Source organism: Oryctolagus cuniculus, chromosome 1, assembly GCF_051225735.1.
Source record: "Oryctolagus cuniculus isolate XC-2025 breed Fujian yellow rabbit chromosome 1, ASM5122573v1, whole genome shotgun sequence".
NCBI lineage: Eukaryota > Metazoa > Chordata > Mammalia > Lagomorpha > Leporidae > Oryctolagus > Oryctolagus cuniculus.
In genome coordinates, this window is record NC_142867.1 from 46,411,136 (window position 1) to 46,430,368 (window position 19,233).

A 19,233-nucleotide genomic window follows, 5' to 3' on the forward strand; every position below is an offset into this window, starting at 1 on the left:
CCAGGTGCCCTCGTTTGGTCACTACTGGAGCACTCGTGCATCCCAGCCAGGGACACGAGGAGGACAAGACCAGGCTCCCTGATCACGGAGCTCCTTGTTCAGCTGTGGCCGGAGGAACCAGCGAGGGGAGTGCCCATGTGTCCGGACACAGAGCAGCAGCAGAATCAAGGCCCGTGAGCAAGTGAGTCAGCCATGAGCACAGCCGCTCAGGCTACAGGGCACTGAAGCGCTTGTCCTCATCTCTCAGGGAGGGTAAGGAAGACGGTCTCCTAAATCACACAGATGAGCAGCAACTGAAGCTACCCGCCCCCACCCTGTGCTTCCTTCCTCCGAACACCTGCAGTGTGGTCATTCAACCAGACCTCACTCAAGGCCCATGTTGGCCAGGCACCATGGAAGCCCTGGGGGACCTGTGGATAAGACAGATTCCCACCCCTCTTGGAGTTTACGATCCTGGGAAAAAGGCAGGGGTACATACACAAACACAAGTCAGTGTGCAACTGTGGGTGATGAATGTTATTATAAGGCAAGGGACAAGGAGTTTGAGAGAAATACAGACACAGACCTAACTTAGGTGGCTGGGGCAGGGATGGTGCTCAGGCAAGGCCCTTTGGATGAAGTGCTATAAAGACTGAGAACAAACTTATTAAGAGAAGAGTTTAAGGAACAACATGCCAGGCAGAGGAGCTCATGTGCAAAGGCCCTGAGGCAGGAGACAGCTTGGCATTGGAATCATTTACTCAACAAGTATTTAGTGGGTGTCCCCATGTGCCAGGCAAGCTCATTCACACTGGGGAAAACACAGGAGCAAGTACGAATCAGTGACCTTGTGGCACTTACGTACAAATGCATTCTAACATCTTCCTGGCCTTTTGGCTGAGATCAAGTGCACTAATATATTCTAATATGGCCCAAAGGGTACTGAAAAGTCAGTGCATCGGGGCCAGCGCCGTGGCGCAAGTAGGTTAATCCTCCAGCTGCAGCGCCAGCATCCCATCTGGGTGCCAGTTCTAGTCCTGGCTGCTCCACTTCCAATCCAGCTCTCTGCTATGGCCTGGGAAAGCAGTAGAAGATGGCCCAAGTCCTTGGGCCCCTGTACCCACATGGGAGACCTGGAGGAGGCTCCTGGCTCTGGCTTCAGATCGGCGAAGCTCCGGCCATTGTGGCCATCTGGGGAGTGAGCCAATGGAAGGAAGACCTTTCTCTCTGTCTCTCCCTCTCACTGTCTGTAACTCTAACTCTCAAGTAAAATAAATAAAATCTTAAAAAAAAAAAGTCAGTGCATGCCACATCCTAGGTTACTGTATGCTTGATTCTTTACAGTCCCCCCCGCCGACCCCCCGACACACACAAAAGCTGCACCAGTGCTGCTGGTGGTGGCAGCAGGAAGGACTAAAGTCTACTGGGCTCTTGCTATGCGCTAGGCACTAAGCCTCCCATGAGGCCTGTATTCTAATCCTCATGAAAACCAATGAGGAAGTCACGGTTAACATTCTCAACTATTGCAGGCAAAACCTGAGGCACAGAGTGGAAAAGGAGGCTGCCCAGGCTCACACAGCAAGGAAGCAGAGATGTGGGGACTCAGGGAGCGAAATCGTAGAGTCCACACTCGAACCACTACACCACCCACCTTGTCTCCCTTGATGGATACGCTCAAGGGTAGGAGACATTTCTACATATCCAGCAGTGCCTAAGACAACACCCACACCCACGAGATTCTCTTCTCAGACTGGCTGGCTGCTGCTCTCCAACCCTCCCCCTAGCTCCTGCCCAGTCTCGGAGAGGGAACCCTAGCATTCTGATTCTGTGGATGGCAGAGACAGTGCTCAAGTCCCAGGTCTGAGACCATGGCCTGACTCTCTTCCCCCTGGGACAAACGATTAACCAATCAGTCCAGGGCGCTATCTTCTCTGCTGGGCGTGTGTCCTGGGCCACCTGCCGGCTCGGAGTTCACATTCCCTGAGCAAAACCCTTGGAGCCCTGTGCCAGGTCGCGTGGTGACGCCCCTCGGGATTAAAAACCAGAGAACCCTAGCCTCTCCGGCAGGAGGGCCAGCGGGACATCCACATGGGGCGTTCCAAGGGCTCGACCCTCCTCCACCTCGGCCTCTCCATGCCTAGGCCAGCTGCTCCCCTCTCGACAGCCCCTCTGCTCTGAAGGATGTTCTCACTGCACCTGCCTGGACCTGGACAGGAAGGCGGAGAAATAAGCCGCACGTAAGGGCGCTCCGAGGGGAGGCGAGGAGTGGGAGACCTGCCTGACGCGGAAGAAGGCGACTCTGCACTGGGACAGGCAGGAGCTCAGAGCCTGGGCACTTCCACTTGTGTGCTGTGGGTGGCCCTGGATAAAGGTTCTTCACCTCCCTGAGAGTGTTACCTCGCAAATAAAACAGGAATGCTAACAACTGTCTCTCAGTGAGTGGCTGAGGATTCATTGAGTGGGCTACACGTGGAGAGACTCGGTCCAGAGCAGCCGCACTCATTACCAGCTGTCCCCCTTGGAGCGTCCCCAGCACTCTGATGTCCCTCTCGACTGCTGAGCCCACTTCTGCCCTGCCAGAGGGTGAACAGGGACTGCCCTTTCCTGCTACTGCATCACACACTTCTAGAAATCAGTGAGAGCTCCCCTTCGTGTCCATGTCTCCTGCAGATCTACAGTAGAACTGGGAGAAGTTTGCACCCGGGAAATAACAGAAGTAATTAACTGGCATCAATATCATCTCCTGCTGCTTCCCTGGACGGGCCCTGAGCCCTGCACTGCCTGTGTTCTTAGCTTGCCTTAGCCTCTGAGGCTCTGTTATTATTCACATCAGGAAAATGCAGGTTGAAAGAGGAAGACTAACTGCCCAACGCCAGCAGCAGCACCTCCTGGCGGCTCGGCAGAAGGGACCCCCTCCTTGTCCCTGGGCAAACTGCTCCCCGCAATCACACTACAATCCTAGACCTGAGGGACCTAGGCTCACTTGAGACCATGTTTTCCTTGAGTAGCAAATACTGAACAGACATGCAATTGTCATTTTTCCCTCGCGTGTGTCCATGTGTGCATGCCTGTGTTTAAACATCGCAGGCACACTGCAAACGAGAGACACGCTTCTTTGCACTTCAGCATCTTGAGTGGTGCCTTCCACAGAACCTAGGGGGACCACGGAAAGGTCAAGGACACAGATGACGTGGGGGACGGATGTGTGTTTGTTAGAGCCCTCTGCCGACAGCACACTGGCCCCAGGATAAAACACTGAGAAATACAAGATGAATTGCTTTGAAACTACAGAATCCAGGACAAAAGTAGTCAACTTGTAGTGACTGGCATGCTGGGGGGGAGGGGGCGAGGGGAGGCAGACAGGCAGGTGATCCGGAGGACAGGGGAGGGCAGAGGGAGGGAGGAGGTGGCCCCAGGGCAGACGTCGAGGCTGGGCGCTGTGAGTGGCACGTTCAGAGCAAGTGCCGCATGGCTCTCTCGCGATAACAATCCCCCTCACCCCGCCGCAAGGGCCTGGGTGCCATCATTAATGGATGAGGAGGCACAGAGACCCAAGAGGCTGATTAGCTGATCCAGCCACAGCAGAGTGAGGAGCTCCACTCAAGGCCAGCTGCCTCCTCCAACATCTACACCTGCCCCCGATGCCACCATCTGGAGCTGCCCCTCAGAATTCACCAGCTCCCCTGGAGCAGGTCGGTGCAGAGGCTGCGGGGCCTCGAGCTTGGGGACTCCCTGCCCAGCGCATGGGGGGACAGTGAGTGCAGAGGGCGGGTGCTGGGCAGCCAGCCACGTGTGCCCTGTCCAGGGTGCACTCAGTGCTCTCCATGCCCCTGAGGCAGCAGTGTCCCTCCTGGGCAAAGGGACCCTCCATCGCCAGCCAGAGCTCCTCCATCAACATCGTCCCCTCCTCTCTGAACTGGCAACTGTGCTGCTCCAGACAGTAACTCCTCTGTTTCGTACATGGAACACCCACGCGGGCCACCTGTCCTCAACTCACTTTCCTGACGGATGCACTGGACTGCTTCTTCCTGCCCCCACCCCCTGTGCCCACGTCTTGCGTGGCACAGGGGGAACCCGCCTGTGACAAGCATCTGAGCTACAGCACAGGAGGAGCGGCTCATGGGAAGGGGGCAACACACACCTCCCAGCAACCTGATGCTGCTCAGAGAGGAGTAACGGCCCTTAGCATTCCTTGGCCAGGGTGATACAGAGAAGAGGGCAGAGGCTACGAATTACACGGACTTAAATATTTTGAGATGGTCCCTGGATAGGAACAAAGGAACCGTCACCAAAAGTCCATTTAAAGAAACCACTGCATTAGGAACCTTGGTGACTACTGGTACAAGGGTGCATTTATCTTACTCAAAGACCTTTTTTGAATATTTTAAACTCAAGCAGTTATTTAGGAGAAAACTATCCAAGAACAGTGAACTCTCTCCATCCTTTGACATAACTTCTCGAGTAGAACATGCACTTGTGCAGTATCCTAGAACCTCTTCTGATGAGGACAGCCAAGGGATGCTTAGAGAAAGGGCACCTCGGCATCAACCAAATTCAACTTATAAGACAGGAAATCATTTGTAAATTGCAGTCAACTCCAGCTTTTGTGGAGAAGACAAAAGACAAGGTGCTGTTGTTTTAACCAGGCTAACCCGCACCTTTTAGGTAAGCCTACTCCTCCTACGCTCTGGGAAAACAAGGGAAACCTCCCCGATTCACTGCAGCACCTCTAACAGGCTCTCTCTGCAGCACCTCTAACAGGCTGTTGCCTGAATACCCTTGCTTCCCCACCTTTGGGTCTAAGAACTGTCTAGAAGCTTGGTCATTGTCCTTTCCCTGGATATAGAATGAAGGACTGTTGATACGGTGGCATTTGGCAGACGGTTGGGGCAGGGACATAGGCTAGTGTGGTCATTTTTAACTTGTGCCTAATCAGTGATTAAACCAAGGCCAATCTGGGGCAGTGTGGCTTAGGTTTTCTTTTTATTATTATTATTTTTATTAATTTATTTTATTTATTTGAGAGACACAGGGAGACAGACACAGAAAGCAATCTTCCATCAACTGGTTCTCTCTCCAAATGCCTACAAAAGCTGAGGCTGAGCCAGGCAGAAGCCAAGAGCCAGGAATTCAATCCAGGTGTCTCCCATGGGTGGCAAGGACCTAGGTACTTTGACGTGAGATGGCATGTTAACCACTATACCGAACATCCTTCTTGTTGAGTTAAATATTAACATACGTGGAGCTGGCGCTGTGGCACAGCGGGTGAAGTCGCCACCTGCAGTGCCAGCATCCCATGGTTCGAGTCCTGGATGCTCCACTTCTGATCCAGCTCTCTGCTATGGCCTGAGAAAGCAGTAGAAGATGGCCCAAGTCCTTGGGTCCCTGCACCTGAGTGGGAGACCTGGTTAACTCCTGACTGCTGGCTTCAGATCGGCCCAGCTCTGGCCGTTGCAGCCATTTGAGGAGTGAACCAGTGGATGGAAGACCTCTCTCTCTCTCTGTCTCTGCCTTTCTGTAACTCTTTTAAATAAATAAATAAATCTTTAAAAAAAATTTAACATACGTTACCTACAACTCAGATCAGAATAAAACATTGACAGCACATCCCAAAATCTTTGTGCCCCCTCCCAGTCACTTGGGTAAATTTTTCCTAAACCACCAGTACAACGTATCCTCACTGCTGAATGTAAATAGAAATTCAGCTAAAATGAGAATCCAAGAAGTAACAGACAATTCCAGGGGTAGCACCTGATACATTTAAGCGGCAGTCAACACGTACATTCCTGTGGGACAGCATTACTCTCACACTCTGACACATGCATTCTTTAGCCCCATCCTCAAAGAAGAGATATCTTTGCCAGCAGGGAGATTTCCAGAACAGCTCCTATCTGTACAGGGTGGAAACCAGCTGAGAAAGAAAGAGGAGACATAAGGAAGAAAAGAAGAGGGGGCAGTGTTGGTTCCGCCCTTTCCAGCGTCCCTTGGGGAGACTGTTGGGATCAGACTCAAGACAGGGGCTATCACTGGTGGGAGGGACCAGTCTTGGCTGACCAGTCCTTACAATTCGGGAGAAGCCATGAGCACCACACCTCACTAGTAAAACAGGCTTATAGGAATCACCCCTGCTGACCATGAAGGCACACTGAGGGCAAACCCAGGAACTCTGAGATGACAGGTGGGTGTCTCAAGTGCTATCTTTTTTTTTTTTTTTTTTTTTTTTTTTAGATGTATTTATTTAGTTGAAAGGCAGAGTGGTAGAGAGGCAAAGGCAGAGGCAGAGAGAGAGGTCTTCCATCTTCTGGTTGACTCCCCAAATGGTCACAATGGCCGGAGCTGCACTACTCTGAAGCTGGGAGCCAAGAGCTTCATCTGGATCTCCCACATCGGGGGCAGAGGCCCAAGCACTGGCCCATCTTCTACTGCTTTCCCAGGCCATCGCAGAGAGCTGGATCAGAAGTGGAGCAGCCAGGACTCAAACTGGCGCTCACTTGGGATGCCGGCACCGCAGGTGGGAGCTTTACCTGCTGCGCCACAGTGCCGGCCCCTCAAGTGGTATCTTAATCACTGCATTTTAAAGAGAGCAGCTGGGGCATATGGGACCATGAGTGATCTGTCTAAAGGGGATGGACATCTGCTAATTGTTGTCGGGCACAGCAATATGTTCTTATTTTCCAAGAGAAACTAGAAACACATTTTCATGTGAAATAAGACAGTTTTTCAAATTCAACTTGGGATCTGGTTTAGAAGAAGAGTAACACAGTGGGCTACATAATTCACATTGGCAGGGGGCAGGACCCACAGATGGACAGTTCCCAGCCTCAGGGCAGGACATGCTGGGTTTCTGTCTGAGATTATCAGTCTCTGTTCTGTGCAATCAGCATACACCCCTGGACAGTAGTGGCTCACTGCCAAGGGGACACACTTTCCAGGCTAAAAACCACATTCTTAGTACTCTTCTGTTTGCTTTTTAAATGACATATGGGAGCCAGCATTGTGGTGTAGTGGGTAAAACCACCGCCTGTGACACCAGCATCCCATATGGTGCTGGTTTGAGTCTCAGCTGCTCCACTTCCGGTCCAGCTCCCTGCTAATGCTCCTGGGAAAGCAGTGGGGGATGGCCCATCTGTCTTGGGCCCCTGCCATCCATGTGGGAGAACCCGAAGGTGCTCCTGGCTCTGGGCTTCAGATTGGCCCAGCTCTTGCTGTTGCAGCTATGTGGGAAGTGAACCAGTGGATGGAATCTCTCTCTCTGTGTAACTCTGCCTTTCAAATAAATAAACAAGTCTTTAAATGAGATATGAATTAGAGGTCCTGGGAAAAGATGTCACCTGCCACGGCCACAAGAGCGAGGCTCCCTATGCTGACTTCCTTTCCTTGCAGGTGGAGGCCAGAGTCAACGAGATGAGAGCACGGGCAGCCACAGGTTGAGCCTCATCTCCTCTCCCTGGGATTCTGCCCACTCCAAACAGTCCTCTCACCCTACAAGGCCAGCGCCCCCTGCTGGTGGAGGCCCCGTGTATCTTACCTGCACGTCCAGGTTTCTGCGAGAGGAGGCGGGCGTGTTGGCGTAGGAGCTGATGGAGGAGCTGGTGTTGATGTCATCGGTGCTGAGGTTGTCTATGGTGTCACTGATGCCGCTGCTCACGGAGCTGCTGTCATCCCAGCTGCCAAGACAAACACATCCTGAGTGTCAGCTCCTCAGCTCGCACTGACCACATGCACCATCCCAGAAGGACCCAGATGACAGCATAAAGCCCTAGACAACGCTTTTTGCCTCTTCAGTGGTTCATCTCCAAGAGCGACATCCATCTGTGCTGTCTTGAATGACTGCTACACACCTTCCCCCATAGTGCGGATGCTTCCACGGAGAAGGGTGGCTGCACACACCACACCCTATGCCAACTTCAGCTTCACCTGGGGAACTTTATAAAACCCAGTTGCTCCTCCCCAGGCCTAGTAGCAGGAGTTAGGGGACTGGAGTGGAAAGGGTACAGGCAAGGATTCAACATCAGCCCCTCCCTAGGGGTCGGAGTGGGCAGAAGAGCTGCTGGTTGAGTTCTCTGACTCGGGAGAAAGAGAACTCTGACTCCACGTGTAAAACCAAGCTTCACTGCCCTGCCCTCACACCAACTGAGCCCTTCCCCCTGCTGCTCAAACCAACTCTCCTAGCAACCCCCCTCCTTTCCAGCTCCTGAACTCCCAACACACCACTGCATTTAACTCAGCACCTGGTCCTATCACCTGTACAAGGACACTTCACAAAGTCTGTGGAAAATACTATTAAGAGAGACAGGGACAGTGGGCATTGTGGCGCAACAGGTTAATCAGTTGTGGCTTGGGACACCCACGTCCCATATCAGTGCCTGTTCAAGTCCTGGCTACTCTGCTGCTGATTCGGCTTCCTCTAATGTGCCTGGGAGGCAGTGGATCATGGACCAGGTACTTGGGTTCTTGCCACCCACAGAGGAGATCAGGCTTCAGCCTGTTCCAGCTTCAGCTGTCGTGGGCATTTGGGGAATCCACTTGCGAATGAAAGATCTGTCTTCCAAATAAATAAAATAATTAAATCTTTAAAAGGTTTATTTTGATGAAAAAGTTTGAAATCTACAAATAGCTTTTTTTTTCCCAGAACAAACATTTTCTGCACACATCTTGAAGAGCCTTCATACTTGCAAAATATATCCAGATGGGCACAGTCTGCTGTCCCACAGCTCAGGGTGTTGTCCTCTCTGGCTGGGTTACTGCAAATAGAGTAGAGCTCTCTGCATTCCACTCTGCTTCTGAACAATCCGTTCTCCCCACGGCAGCTGGAATGATCTTTCTGCAATGTGAATCATGTTCTCTCCTTCCACTGCTACAGACCCTCAGGTAACTTCTCAGCTACAAAAACCAGACTCCCTTCACTGGTCCCTGCTACCCTCTGATCTGGCCTCCTTCTCTGGTCCTGTCTTCTACCTGCCTCTCCATTATGGGCTGGGGCTTGGGTCCCATGGGCTTCTGTTCCTTCCAGGCCAAGACTGTTCCCATCTTCACGGCTTTGCATTGGATGTCCCTGTCCCTCGATACTTGTCCTGCTTCCTTGTCTTTTAGACCTCAGAAAGGCCACCCCTCATCACTACCCACCAACATGCATTACGCTCTATTACACCATGTGGTTGAAGGGTGACATGTACACACTTGCTGAATGAAACTCACAGGACTAAACAGTCTATAAAGTAAGCTTCTAAACATCACTGTGACAAGTGCAATGCAATCAATGCCACCATTTTTCTATTGCACAGGTGGAAAAATGGAAGCTAAGAAAGGTGAGATGCCTGGCACAAGGCCAGACAGCTCCTGAGAAGTGGAGTGGATGCAGATCCAGCCATTCTGACTCCAGGGTCATCATCTCTCTTTACTGTGATGCTACAGAGTTTTCCATTTTGTCGGTGTTCGGGACATATCAGATAGGACAAGGGCCACTTGCCCAGGAGAAAGTCAAGGCTGGGGAGGTGGCAGGCCCAGGTTCAATGTCACATAGCCAGGAGCAGCAGATCTGACACCAGAGCCCTGACTTAATCACATTACTCCACCAGCCTGCCTTCCACCCTGTGTCTTGCTGAAAGCCCTACAAAAAGACAGCGTGAAGCCTGAGAAACGCTGGGAGCCGAGATTTCAAAAGCCACGATAACTCCCCCTTCCCTGCACACACAAATAGCCCCAAAGAGGCTCCAGTGGTTGCAGCAGCTTGTAAGACACCTGTTGTACATGCTGAGCTCTGCTGATCAGGCAGGAAGACAAAGGGTTACCGAAAACCTGTTCTCATCACCTCTCCCTTCAGCACTCCCTTGTACCTTCCACAAGCCCACATGCAGATGTGAAGGCCGTCTCCAAATCCTTCAGCACCCTCAAACCATCCCCTACACTGATTCCTACACAGACCCACACATCTGCATTCACTTTTAGACACCTTTACAGCTTTCCAGTTATTCTCTGGGTGGAGGTCTGTCCAACCTTCCAAATATATGCAAGGGTCTGCCTATGGTCACAACTCAATGCTCACCATGGATCAGGCATGGGGCCACACACCATACACTTATTATTATGTATGTCTCCAACCCTCCTATCATACCTCGAAGTAGGCAATATCCTGTCCATCGGACCAACGGATCAAAAATAAGTTCCCCCACCCACGTGGTTCGGTCAGTTTTGGAACTGGCTGCACAATTTCAGAACACAGGCTGTTTTCTACTTCATACTAAGCTGCCTGTCAAAACCAGAGGCCGTTCCCTGAGCAACCATGCCACGTGCCAACTATTCAACAGTCATACGTTCTTTCACACTCACTCCCATGGGTGGCTGCTATCTGTGTTTCACAGTGTAGACGCTGGGCGATGCTTCTACAATGCCAGGCCTGTTGTGTGGGCCACGGCCCCTCCGTCTGAGACGCTGAGTGTGCTTACTAAACACTTCCATGTGTGGAGGACAGGGCAGCTTTCTGACACAAACTAGCCACCAGGAGTGCATCCTGAGCCCAGGTCCCCTGCCCTACCTATTCCCCGACAGGTCACAACGTCTGCGCCTCAGTTTCACCAAGGCCGTGAACCACACCTGGGGCTCTGCTGGAGAAGGCATAGATCATGGATGAAAAGGACTCAGATTTGCCGTCATGATCACAAGGAAATCCCAGGGCTCTTTTATTGCATGTACCCTTTGGGGTTAGCATTGCAGCCTATGAGAAATTTCTTATATTGTGATGAAGAAGAAAAGGATGGTGGGAGAGTAGCATGGCTGGTGGGGAGCAAGAAGGTGAGTGAATGACAGATGCCCATGAATCCAAGACCCAGATTTTGTGCTTTGAAATTGTACCCATTCTTTGCCTGTGGCCTTTCAGCACCAAGCTGAAAGGGGCACGTGGCCAGTCCACTGAGACATCAAATCACTTAGTTCCAACTTGTCCTCTTCCCAAAATCCAGGGTAAAGATGATCATGAGCTGCCAATCAGGGAGCCCCAAGATGGGTCCTAAGGAAAAGTAGCTCCCCATGATGCTCTGTGCTAACAGCGCTGGCAGACCAGGCCGTGTGGGATAAGCTGCCTCTCCTGGCCTCCGCTAGAAATCCACAGTGCACATCAGCACCTTAGCAATGCTGTAGCCCAGGAATGACCTCCTTAACTTTGCCTAAAATCACACTCCCCACACTCACATGACGACCCAGGAGATGCAGCAAAGAATGAAACACGCATGAAAAATGCAAGGGAAGCCTAAAGCTGGGAGTGACTACTCCATTCTCATCCAAGAAGGAAGCTCACCCAGAGGATGGAAGAGCCCTTGGGACATGGCTCCAGTTCCTGGACTCAGGCATTCCTTGATGCCAGCAGCAGCTGGGGGACACCCAGCCGGGAGAAGTAATACTTTCCCTTCTCTTTGCTCCCGTTTTGTTGTTTGGTGCACTGGTGCCCACCAAGGGGGAAGTGCCATTTGTCTGTAAAATGACTCCAGACACGCAGCTGCAGGTCAGACGGGAACTACGTGGGAAGCAGGCAGAACGCACTGGAGCAGCAAGGACATTAGGTGAAGCCCATCGAGTGGTAAAGGAAATGAGGTACAACCTGGGATGCGGTACAAAAGTCCATAGACCTGAGCCAGGTCATAAATGTCGAAAGAGGTTCCAATAGCTGATTAAGGTGGAAACTTGAAAGAAACCAGGAAAATTTATGTTTACTGTGGTGAAATGAAATTCCAGAGGAGGGGCTCAGGACCCCAGGGGCGCAGCAGAAGGAGCCTGCAGTGCAGTCATCGACTCTGGACCCATCATTAGGGAACACGCTTGGATGATCTCTGGGTGCTGATCTTGGATCTGACTCAGAAAAACTGCGCCTAGCCGAAATGATATGCCTGCTACCTTCAGTTGAGAGTAGCTAATTTTAAAATGTGAGAAAGGTTGAAAAAGGTGAGGGGCCGGTGCTGTGGCACAACAGGTTAACGCCCTGGCCTGAAGCGCCAGCATCTCTCATGGGCATCGGTTCGAGACCTGGCTGCTCCACTTCCCATCCAGCTCTCAGGTATAGCCTGGGAAAGCAGTAGAAGATGGCCCAAGTCCTTGGGCCCCTGCACCCGCATGGGAGACCCGGAAGAAGTTCCTGGCTTTGGATCAGTGCAGCTCCAGCTGTTGCAGCCAACTGGGGTGTGAAACATCGATGGAAGACCTCTCTCTGTCTCTTTTCTCTCTCTCTCTCTCTCTCTCTCTCTCTCTCTCTCTGTGTGTGTGTGTGTGTGTGTAACTCTTTCAAATAAATAAATCTTTAAAAAAAAAGATGAGCAATAATGAAGTGAATCATGACATAAATATTTGAGATTAAAGCTATGTGATACTATGGAGTAACACTCAAGTGAAAGAAAAAATGAAATCCTGTCCTTTGCAACAAAATAGATACAACTGGAAAGCATTATACTTACTGCAATAAGCCAGTACCAAAAAGACAAATACTATATGTTTTCCCTGATTTGGGGTAACTAATAGAATACCTAAAATGTAACATATTGGAGTGAAATGAACATTTTGAAATTCAATGATTGTTTACAGCCCTTGTTGCTACTGTTGAGGAACAGTGGTTTTTTCTTCATACTACTTGTTGAACTCTTAGTATTTGGTTAACCTTATGAGTACTCAGTGAACTGAAAATAACTCTTTGTAAAAATTAAGAGTAGGAATAGGAGAGGGAGGAGGAAGACGGTTTGGAGTGTGGGTGGGAAGTGTCACTGTGTGTTCCTAAATCTGTAGATATGAAACACATGAAACTTGTATAACTTAAATAACATTTTTTTTGATAGGCAGAGTGGACAGTGAGAGAGAGAGACAGAGAGAAAGGTCTTCCTTCCGTTGGTTCACCCCCCAAATGGCCACTACAGCCGGAGCTATGCCGATCCGAAGCCAGGAGCCAGGTGCTTCCTCCTGGTCTCCCATGCAGGTGCAGGGCCCAAGCACTTGGGCTATCCTCCACTGCCTTCCCGGGCCACAGCAGAGAGCTGGACTGGAAGAGGAGCAACCAGGACAGAATCCAATGCCCCAACCGGGACTAGAACCCAGGATGCCAGTGTCACAGGCGGAGGATTAGCCAAGTGAGCCGCGGCACTGGCCTGTTATTTCTTAATAAAAGTAAAAAATCTTAAGAAAAAAAAAAGCTGTGTGATAATTGGGTTAATCTCTGTGTATTTATAACTGAAACACACACTTGCGGGTGATGTCTGACAGTGGCTTGTCTGTTTGGGATGCTCTCATCCAGTATGGGAGCGCCTGGTTAGTCATGGCTACCCCACTTTTGACAGAGTTTCCTGCTGATGCACACTCTGGGGGACAGCAGATGATGGCCCAAGTACCTGAGTCCCTGCTGGAGACCCTGATGATGCAATTGCTGGTGTTGGCTTTGACCTGACCCAACCCTGATAGCTGCAGGGGAGTGAAACAGTGGATGGAAGATCTCTCTGTGCCTCTCTGCCTTTCAAATGAAAATAAACAGCTTTTTGAACAAGAACACATAGCACATCTAAGAATATCAGCAGTCTGGTGATTTCAATTTTAAATGAGTAGAGATTTTTGACTTGAAAGTATTAAGATGAAAGACTTAAAAACTGGCTGAAGATTGGATTGAGAATTGAAATGTTTAAGATCACTGATGACTTGTGTAATGTGTTAATAATGGTTAATTTGGTTTGTAAGTGTTCTTAGATGATGGGGAAAGCTCTTGCAGGTTCAGTTGCTAAGCCAGGCCCAGCGTGTGAACAGTTTGTGGAGCCCAGGTACGTTACATCTGTGAGGGCAGCACAGCGCTCCAAGTTTCTAAAGAGCACAGACTGTTCAGTAGCTCAGTCTGCTAAGCCTGCATTAAGAAACTACTGGTCAATAACAAGTGGAAATGATCTTAACTTACCCAAAACTTTTTCATTTCTAGGTGAGATTTATAAGAATCTAGGCTAAAAAATTAAAACTTCAGGGGCTGGCATTGTAGCACGGTGGGTTAAGCCTCTACCTACGATACTGGGATCTGATACAAGCACTGGTTCTAGTCCTGGCTGCTCCACTTCCAATCCAGCTCCCTGCCAATGGCCTGGGAAAGCAGCAGAACATGGTCCAAGTGCCTGGGCCCCTGACACCCATGTGGGAGACACAGGCGGGAGCTCCTGGTTCCTGGCTTCGGCTTGGCTCAGCCCTGGTCTTTGGGGAGTGAACCAATCCATGGAAGATCTATCTCTCTCTCTCTCTCTGTGTCTTTCTCTTTCCCTCTGTAAATGTGCCTTTCAAATAAATAAATGAACAAAAACAAAAACTTCGGGGGCCGGTGTTGTGACATGGGTTAAACCACCACCTGCCACACTGGTGTCTCATATGTGCTCCAGTTTGAGTTCCAGCTTTTCTACTTCCAATCCAGTCCCTTGTGAATGCACCTGAGAAAGCAGCAGATGATGATCCAGGTCTCTGGGCCCATGCACCCAGATGGGAGATCAGAATGCATTTCCAGGATCCTGACTTCGGCCTGGCCCAGCCCCGGTCAATGTGGCCATTTGGGAAGTGAACCAGTGGATAGATAATCCTTCTCTCACTCTCCTATCTCTGCAACTCTCTGTAACTTTCAAATAAGTACATGTTTAAAAAAAATAACATCAAAACTTTAATAAATCAAATATTAAAACATAACTAACATTAAGCAGTTATTTTTGGACACAAAAAGGCACTCCCCAGACATGACCAAATATTCAAGCAGATCTCACTTTCTGAAGGAATGAGTGATATCTATACGACTGATCTGAAGAGTAAGTAAACCCAAGACAGCACCCACGCTCTTCACCTGGTTTCTCTACTCCAGTGTACCTTCCCCCTGCATTGCAGACTGCTCCACAATTGCAAGAAAAACATTCGCAGAGACAGCTTGTGTTGGACTGCCTTGGAGAACCGGCACAACCACCCAGCAGGATCTCGACCTGGAAACTAAAAGGGGTGTGTGACTCACAGCTTCCCCGGCTTCCCCGGCCGCGACTTTTTAACTTTTTCTTTTAAATTCATGAGCATGTCAGGTGTGCCTGACAAAGTGTTAGGATGAGACCTCTAGAGAAATGGCAAGCAGAGGCTGGGTTTCGGCTGAGCGCTTAAACCTCCAACCAGAGGCCCCTGTCCTGAACCAGAGTGCCGGGCTGAGTCCCTGACACTCCACTTCTAATCCAGCTTCCTGCCAATGCCCATCCTGGGAGGCAGTAGAAGATGGCTCAAGTACTTGAATCCCTGCCATCCATGTGGGAGACTGAGATAGAGCTGTGGACTCCTGGGTTTGGCCTGGCCCAGCCCCGCTGTTGCAGGTATTTGGAGAATGAACCAAAGGATGAAACATCCCTCTCTGTCTTTCCACCTCTCAAATAAAATGAAAAACAAACCAGGAGAAGCTTCCACTGACCCATCAGAACGGTCAACACCAAAGCTACATTTCCTAACCAGATAACAACATGCCCTGTATTCTCCGTTCAGTGAAACGTCCTACCCTGGTCAAGTCAGAAGGCATCACGAGGTGGGAGGGATCAGATCTGAAAGTGCCCACGGGTCGGTGGAAGGAACTCCCACAAAACCTTTTCTATTTTTCTTCAAGACTCATAGACCCAACATTACTGGATGCTGGGCCAGGGGCCTTGATTTCATCTCATCTGGTCTGTCAGGGCCCTTCTAGCATGAAGCATTGTGGGGACCCAGTGAGGACCTGGAACTGTCCCAGCCAGGGACAGCACATCCAGCGGATGTGACAGACAAGGACCCAGCTCAGGCATAAATGGAAATGTAAAACAGGGAGGGGCCACAGCACCATGTGGCGACTGTACTGGCTCCAGACATCACTGCTACAGCCTCTAATAGCTCCTGCAGCCACCAGCCAAGTCACAACACAGGGAAACAGTGTGGTGTGTTCCAAAGCCCAGCCCCCCAGTGGCTCCCTGCTAGGGTGTTCTCTCCTTCAGGATCTGGAGAGCTGGGACCTGGCCCTGTGAGAGTTCAGACAAGTCACTTCCTCTCCAGGCCCCAGGGTCCTCCCCTGGATCATGAGGGTATGGGGCTCAGCCACTCCAAGGGTCCTCTCTTTTTTTCTTTAAGATTTATTTTATTTATCTGAAAGAGAGAGTTACAGAAAGAGAGAGAGTGAGGTCTCTTTGGAGCTGATTTGATCTGATCTGAAGCCAGGAGCTTCCTCTGGGTCTCCCACGTGGGTGCAGGGGCCCAAGGACTTGGGCCATTTTCTGCTGCTTTCCCAGGCCATAGCAGGGAACTGGATCAGAAGTAGAGCAGCCAGGACTCAAACTGGTGCCCATATGGGATGTGGTACTGCAGGTCAGGGCTTTAACCTGCTGGCCCCTCCAAGGGTCCATTCTAAGACCAGTGATGTCTAAGGTCAGAGCGAGGTTGGTACAAAGGCAAACAGGCAAGTTGAAGGTCCCCACGGAAGCATCTCCTACCACCCAGGGAAGGCTGCCAGCAGGAAGCGCCATCTCCCCTCTGGGCCGCTGCTTTGCTGATTTCATCACTCAATCCCACACGGAATTTTTTAAATATTTTAGGCAGGTACCAATATGTCCTATGTATGAGACAATGAGCTGGCCCTGAGTAGCAAGGACCCGTTTGGATAGAGGTGTGCCCTCCCATCTGACACAATCCCAAAGTGAGCTGTTTGATGCACTGGATACCATGGGCATGGCCCTGCCATTTGAGCCTGTAGACCCTGGTACAGACGCATTGCAGACCAACTCGTGACAGAGCCTGCATCAGATCACGCTATGTCTCCACCAACAAATAGGATGCAATCTTGCCTGTTACAGTGTTACCACCTGTGCCAGGCTCTGTTCTAGGCACATAACATCTATTACTCCACTCCCGTGTCCCCCAGGATGAAACAGAGGCTTAGGATCCAGAGCTCATCAGAAAAGACAGTACATGGAGTCGCATGTTACAGTATACGCAGACCAGCTGGGAAATCTGTCTGTTAACTAGGATAAGAACCAAACAGCCCTCATCCACAGTCTGCGAGCGTATCACGAAGAGACCCCGTCTTGGTTAACATTCACCGTGTCGACCAGAACCCAGGCTTTCCAAGCCACAACTGGCGCCCTGCTCTCTCTTGGAGACACACAGATGTGGAGGGGAAAGGGTCTACATAATCACCAGAAAATCCATTCAAAACTGGAAGGGCCCATAAAACCAGGAGATCCAGTTTCAGAGTCTCGAAAGAGCTGCTGACATCACTACACCAGGAATTCAAATGCCACTCGGAGGGCTTAAAGCCCCATTTTAACGGCCCAAATCTCAGCTATCTGCTACGAACAACGCAGGTGAAAGAATCATAAATTATCCCAGCTTCCCACACTTCCTGTTTTGCCCCTCTGTTGTGGGGAGCGAGCATTCCACAGAACTGAGCGGTAACCCTGACTACACCCGGACCCCTGAGAAAACTCATCTAGCGTGGCCACATTCTTAATTTTGAGCTCTTCTGGGGGTGGGGGGTGGAAATCTAAAAGGAGCAGGGCCCTGACATGGTCCTGAATTAATGCGATGCTACATTTACAACTGCATCACTCGCGGAGCAAAACAGCAAAGCAGAACGCAAGGCTCAAGGGTTGATTAAACAGATTTTTCCACTAGGATTTACATGCCCTGGCTCCCAGCTAAAGACCCGGAGAAGAGGAGTTATTGAAGGATCCAGAGGGAGGCTCATTACACTTTTCAAATGGACTCCCAGTGAGATAATGTTGTTTATTCAAGGGAAAGACATGGTAAATGATGTTGTAAAAAAATTAGATTGCGGACATGTATTCCTTCTTCTCTGCTCACTCATAAAACCCCAGCCAGGGAGGGTAGATAAAGCACTGTAACTGACGCTAAAAAGCAGTCTTTGCAAAGCAAGGATCCTAATCCCCGCCCCCAAACTCCAGTAAGGAGGCCCTTACTGTCCTCAGGAACAGACTGACTGGCCTCATTTTCTTTTCTGCTTCTCTCCAGGTCTCTAAACTCCCAGCACAGCCACCACCAGCAGTGCCAGGTCTTACCTGCTAGATTTTCCAGTTCTGCTCCAGAATCCCAGAATCCCAGCAGGCCCAGGTCCCCGTGCCCCTGCCAGACAGCTGCATTCAGTTGCAAAAAGCCCAGACTGGTGGAACTTGTTTTCTGGCTATTGTTCAAGGCAATTGTTCCCCTGAAACCCCAGGGCCTGGCGGAATGAGATCCTTTGGTGTGGATGAGTGAGCAAGCCTGACCGTAGGCTTAGCAATAACCCCTGGGGAAGGGAAAGGGTTTGGCTCCCTTCATTTCCCACCAAACAGGTATGTTAACTATTTCCCCGCCAGGAGGTTTTTCTCCTCTGAGCACCCCTGGGGCCCATTAAGGAAATCTGTCTTCAAAGACTGCAGCAGCACCCCTGCAGAGACCCACCTTCCCCAGTCTATCAGGGCAGGATAATAAAGTAATAGTCAACTTCAGCTGTGGCTTAATGTGGTTCCAGAACACTTTCACTACATGCATTATTTCATTTAATCCTGGCGGCTCCAGGGGAAAAATAGGAACTTGTATTAGCGACTTACTCTTGTGTTACCCAACATATCCTCGCCCAGGTCCCACGTGACGCGATACTAATACTATACTCATTTTAGAAATGAGGCAATTGAGGCTTGCAGAATATAGGATCAAGGGTCATGTAAGTAGGACATGCTGATGCTGGGATTTTAAACGTAGACCCAAAGTGTGCAATCACCTTGTTATGGATTCACTCTACCCACATTAAGGAACATTTATCACGTGGACTTCAAAGTTTTCCACACTCCAAAATCTAGTTACTTGAATTAAAAATCTAAGCAAGCTACCTCTCTTGGATTCTACCTCTGGGACCAGCCTACATGCTTTGCAGTTCTGGTACAAAATGGCTCAGAACCTGAGCTTGAATTAATGCAAGGGTAGATTTTAGAGACTAACGCCAGCAAAACCTAGGCTCACTGAGCCGTGGGCACCCACTGAGCCCAGGAGGTTCTGCACGGAGGCAGCACAGGCTCTGCAGAAAAAAAAAAACGAAGAGCTGTGTGTGAATCCTCACGCTGCCTGTCCACCTCACTGCCAGGAGGCCAGGACTGCCCTGTGCAGGACAGCGCTAAGAACACCCAGTTCCCATGGGTCAGACTGCGTGTGTGTAGCTTTCAGGGCATACTGGAGAGCACCAGATCCTGTCGAGGGCAGTCCAGGGTGCAGGGGACCTGCAAG

General features: G+C 50.4%; 1 protein-coding gene across 27 annotated transcripts in view; it reads right to left on the reverse strand.

Annotated features, from left to right (window-relative positions):
• NAV2 (neuron navigator 2) overlaps positions 1-19,233 on the reverse strand; it is a 763,895-nt gene that overhangs the window by 74,306 nt on the left and 670,356 nt on the right. For 26 of the 27 annotated variants that reach the window (XM_051824899.3, XM_002708951.6, XM_089310702.1 and 23 more), the window contains one exon: positions 7,508-7,646. In XM_051824899.3, the coding sequence (XP_051680859.2) occupies positions 7,508-7,646 (139 nt within the window). Of the gene's footprint in view, positions 1-7,507; positions 7,647-18,032; positions 18,342-19,233 lie in introns of those variants that run through there. The other variant, XM_089310774.1, reaches the window with a different exon arrangement.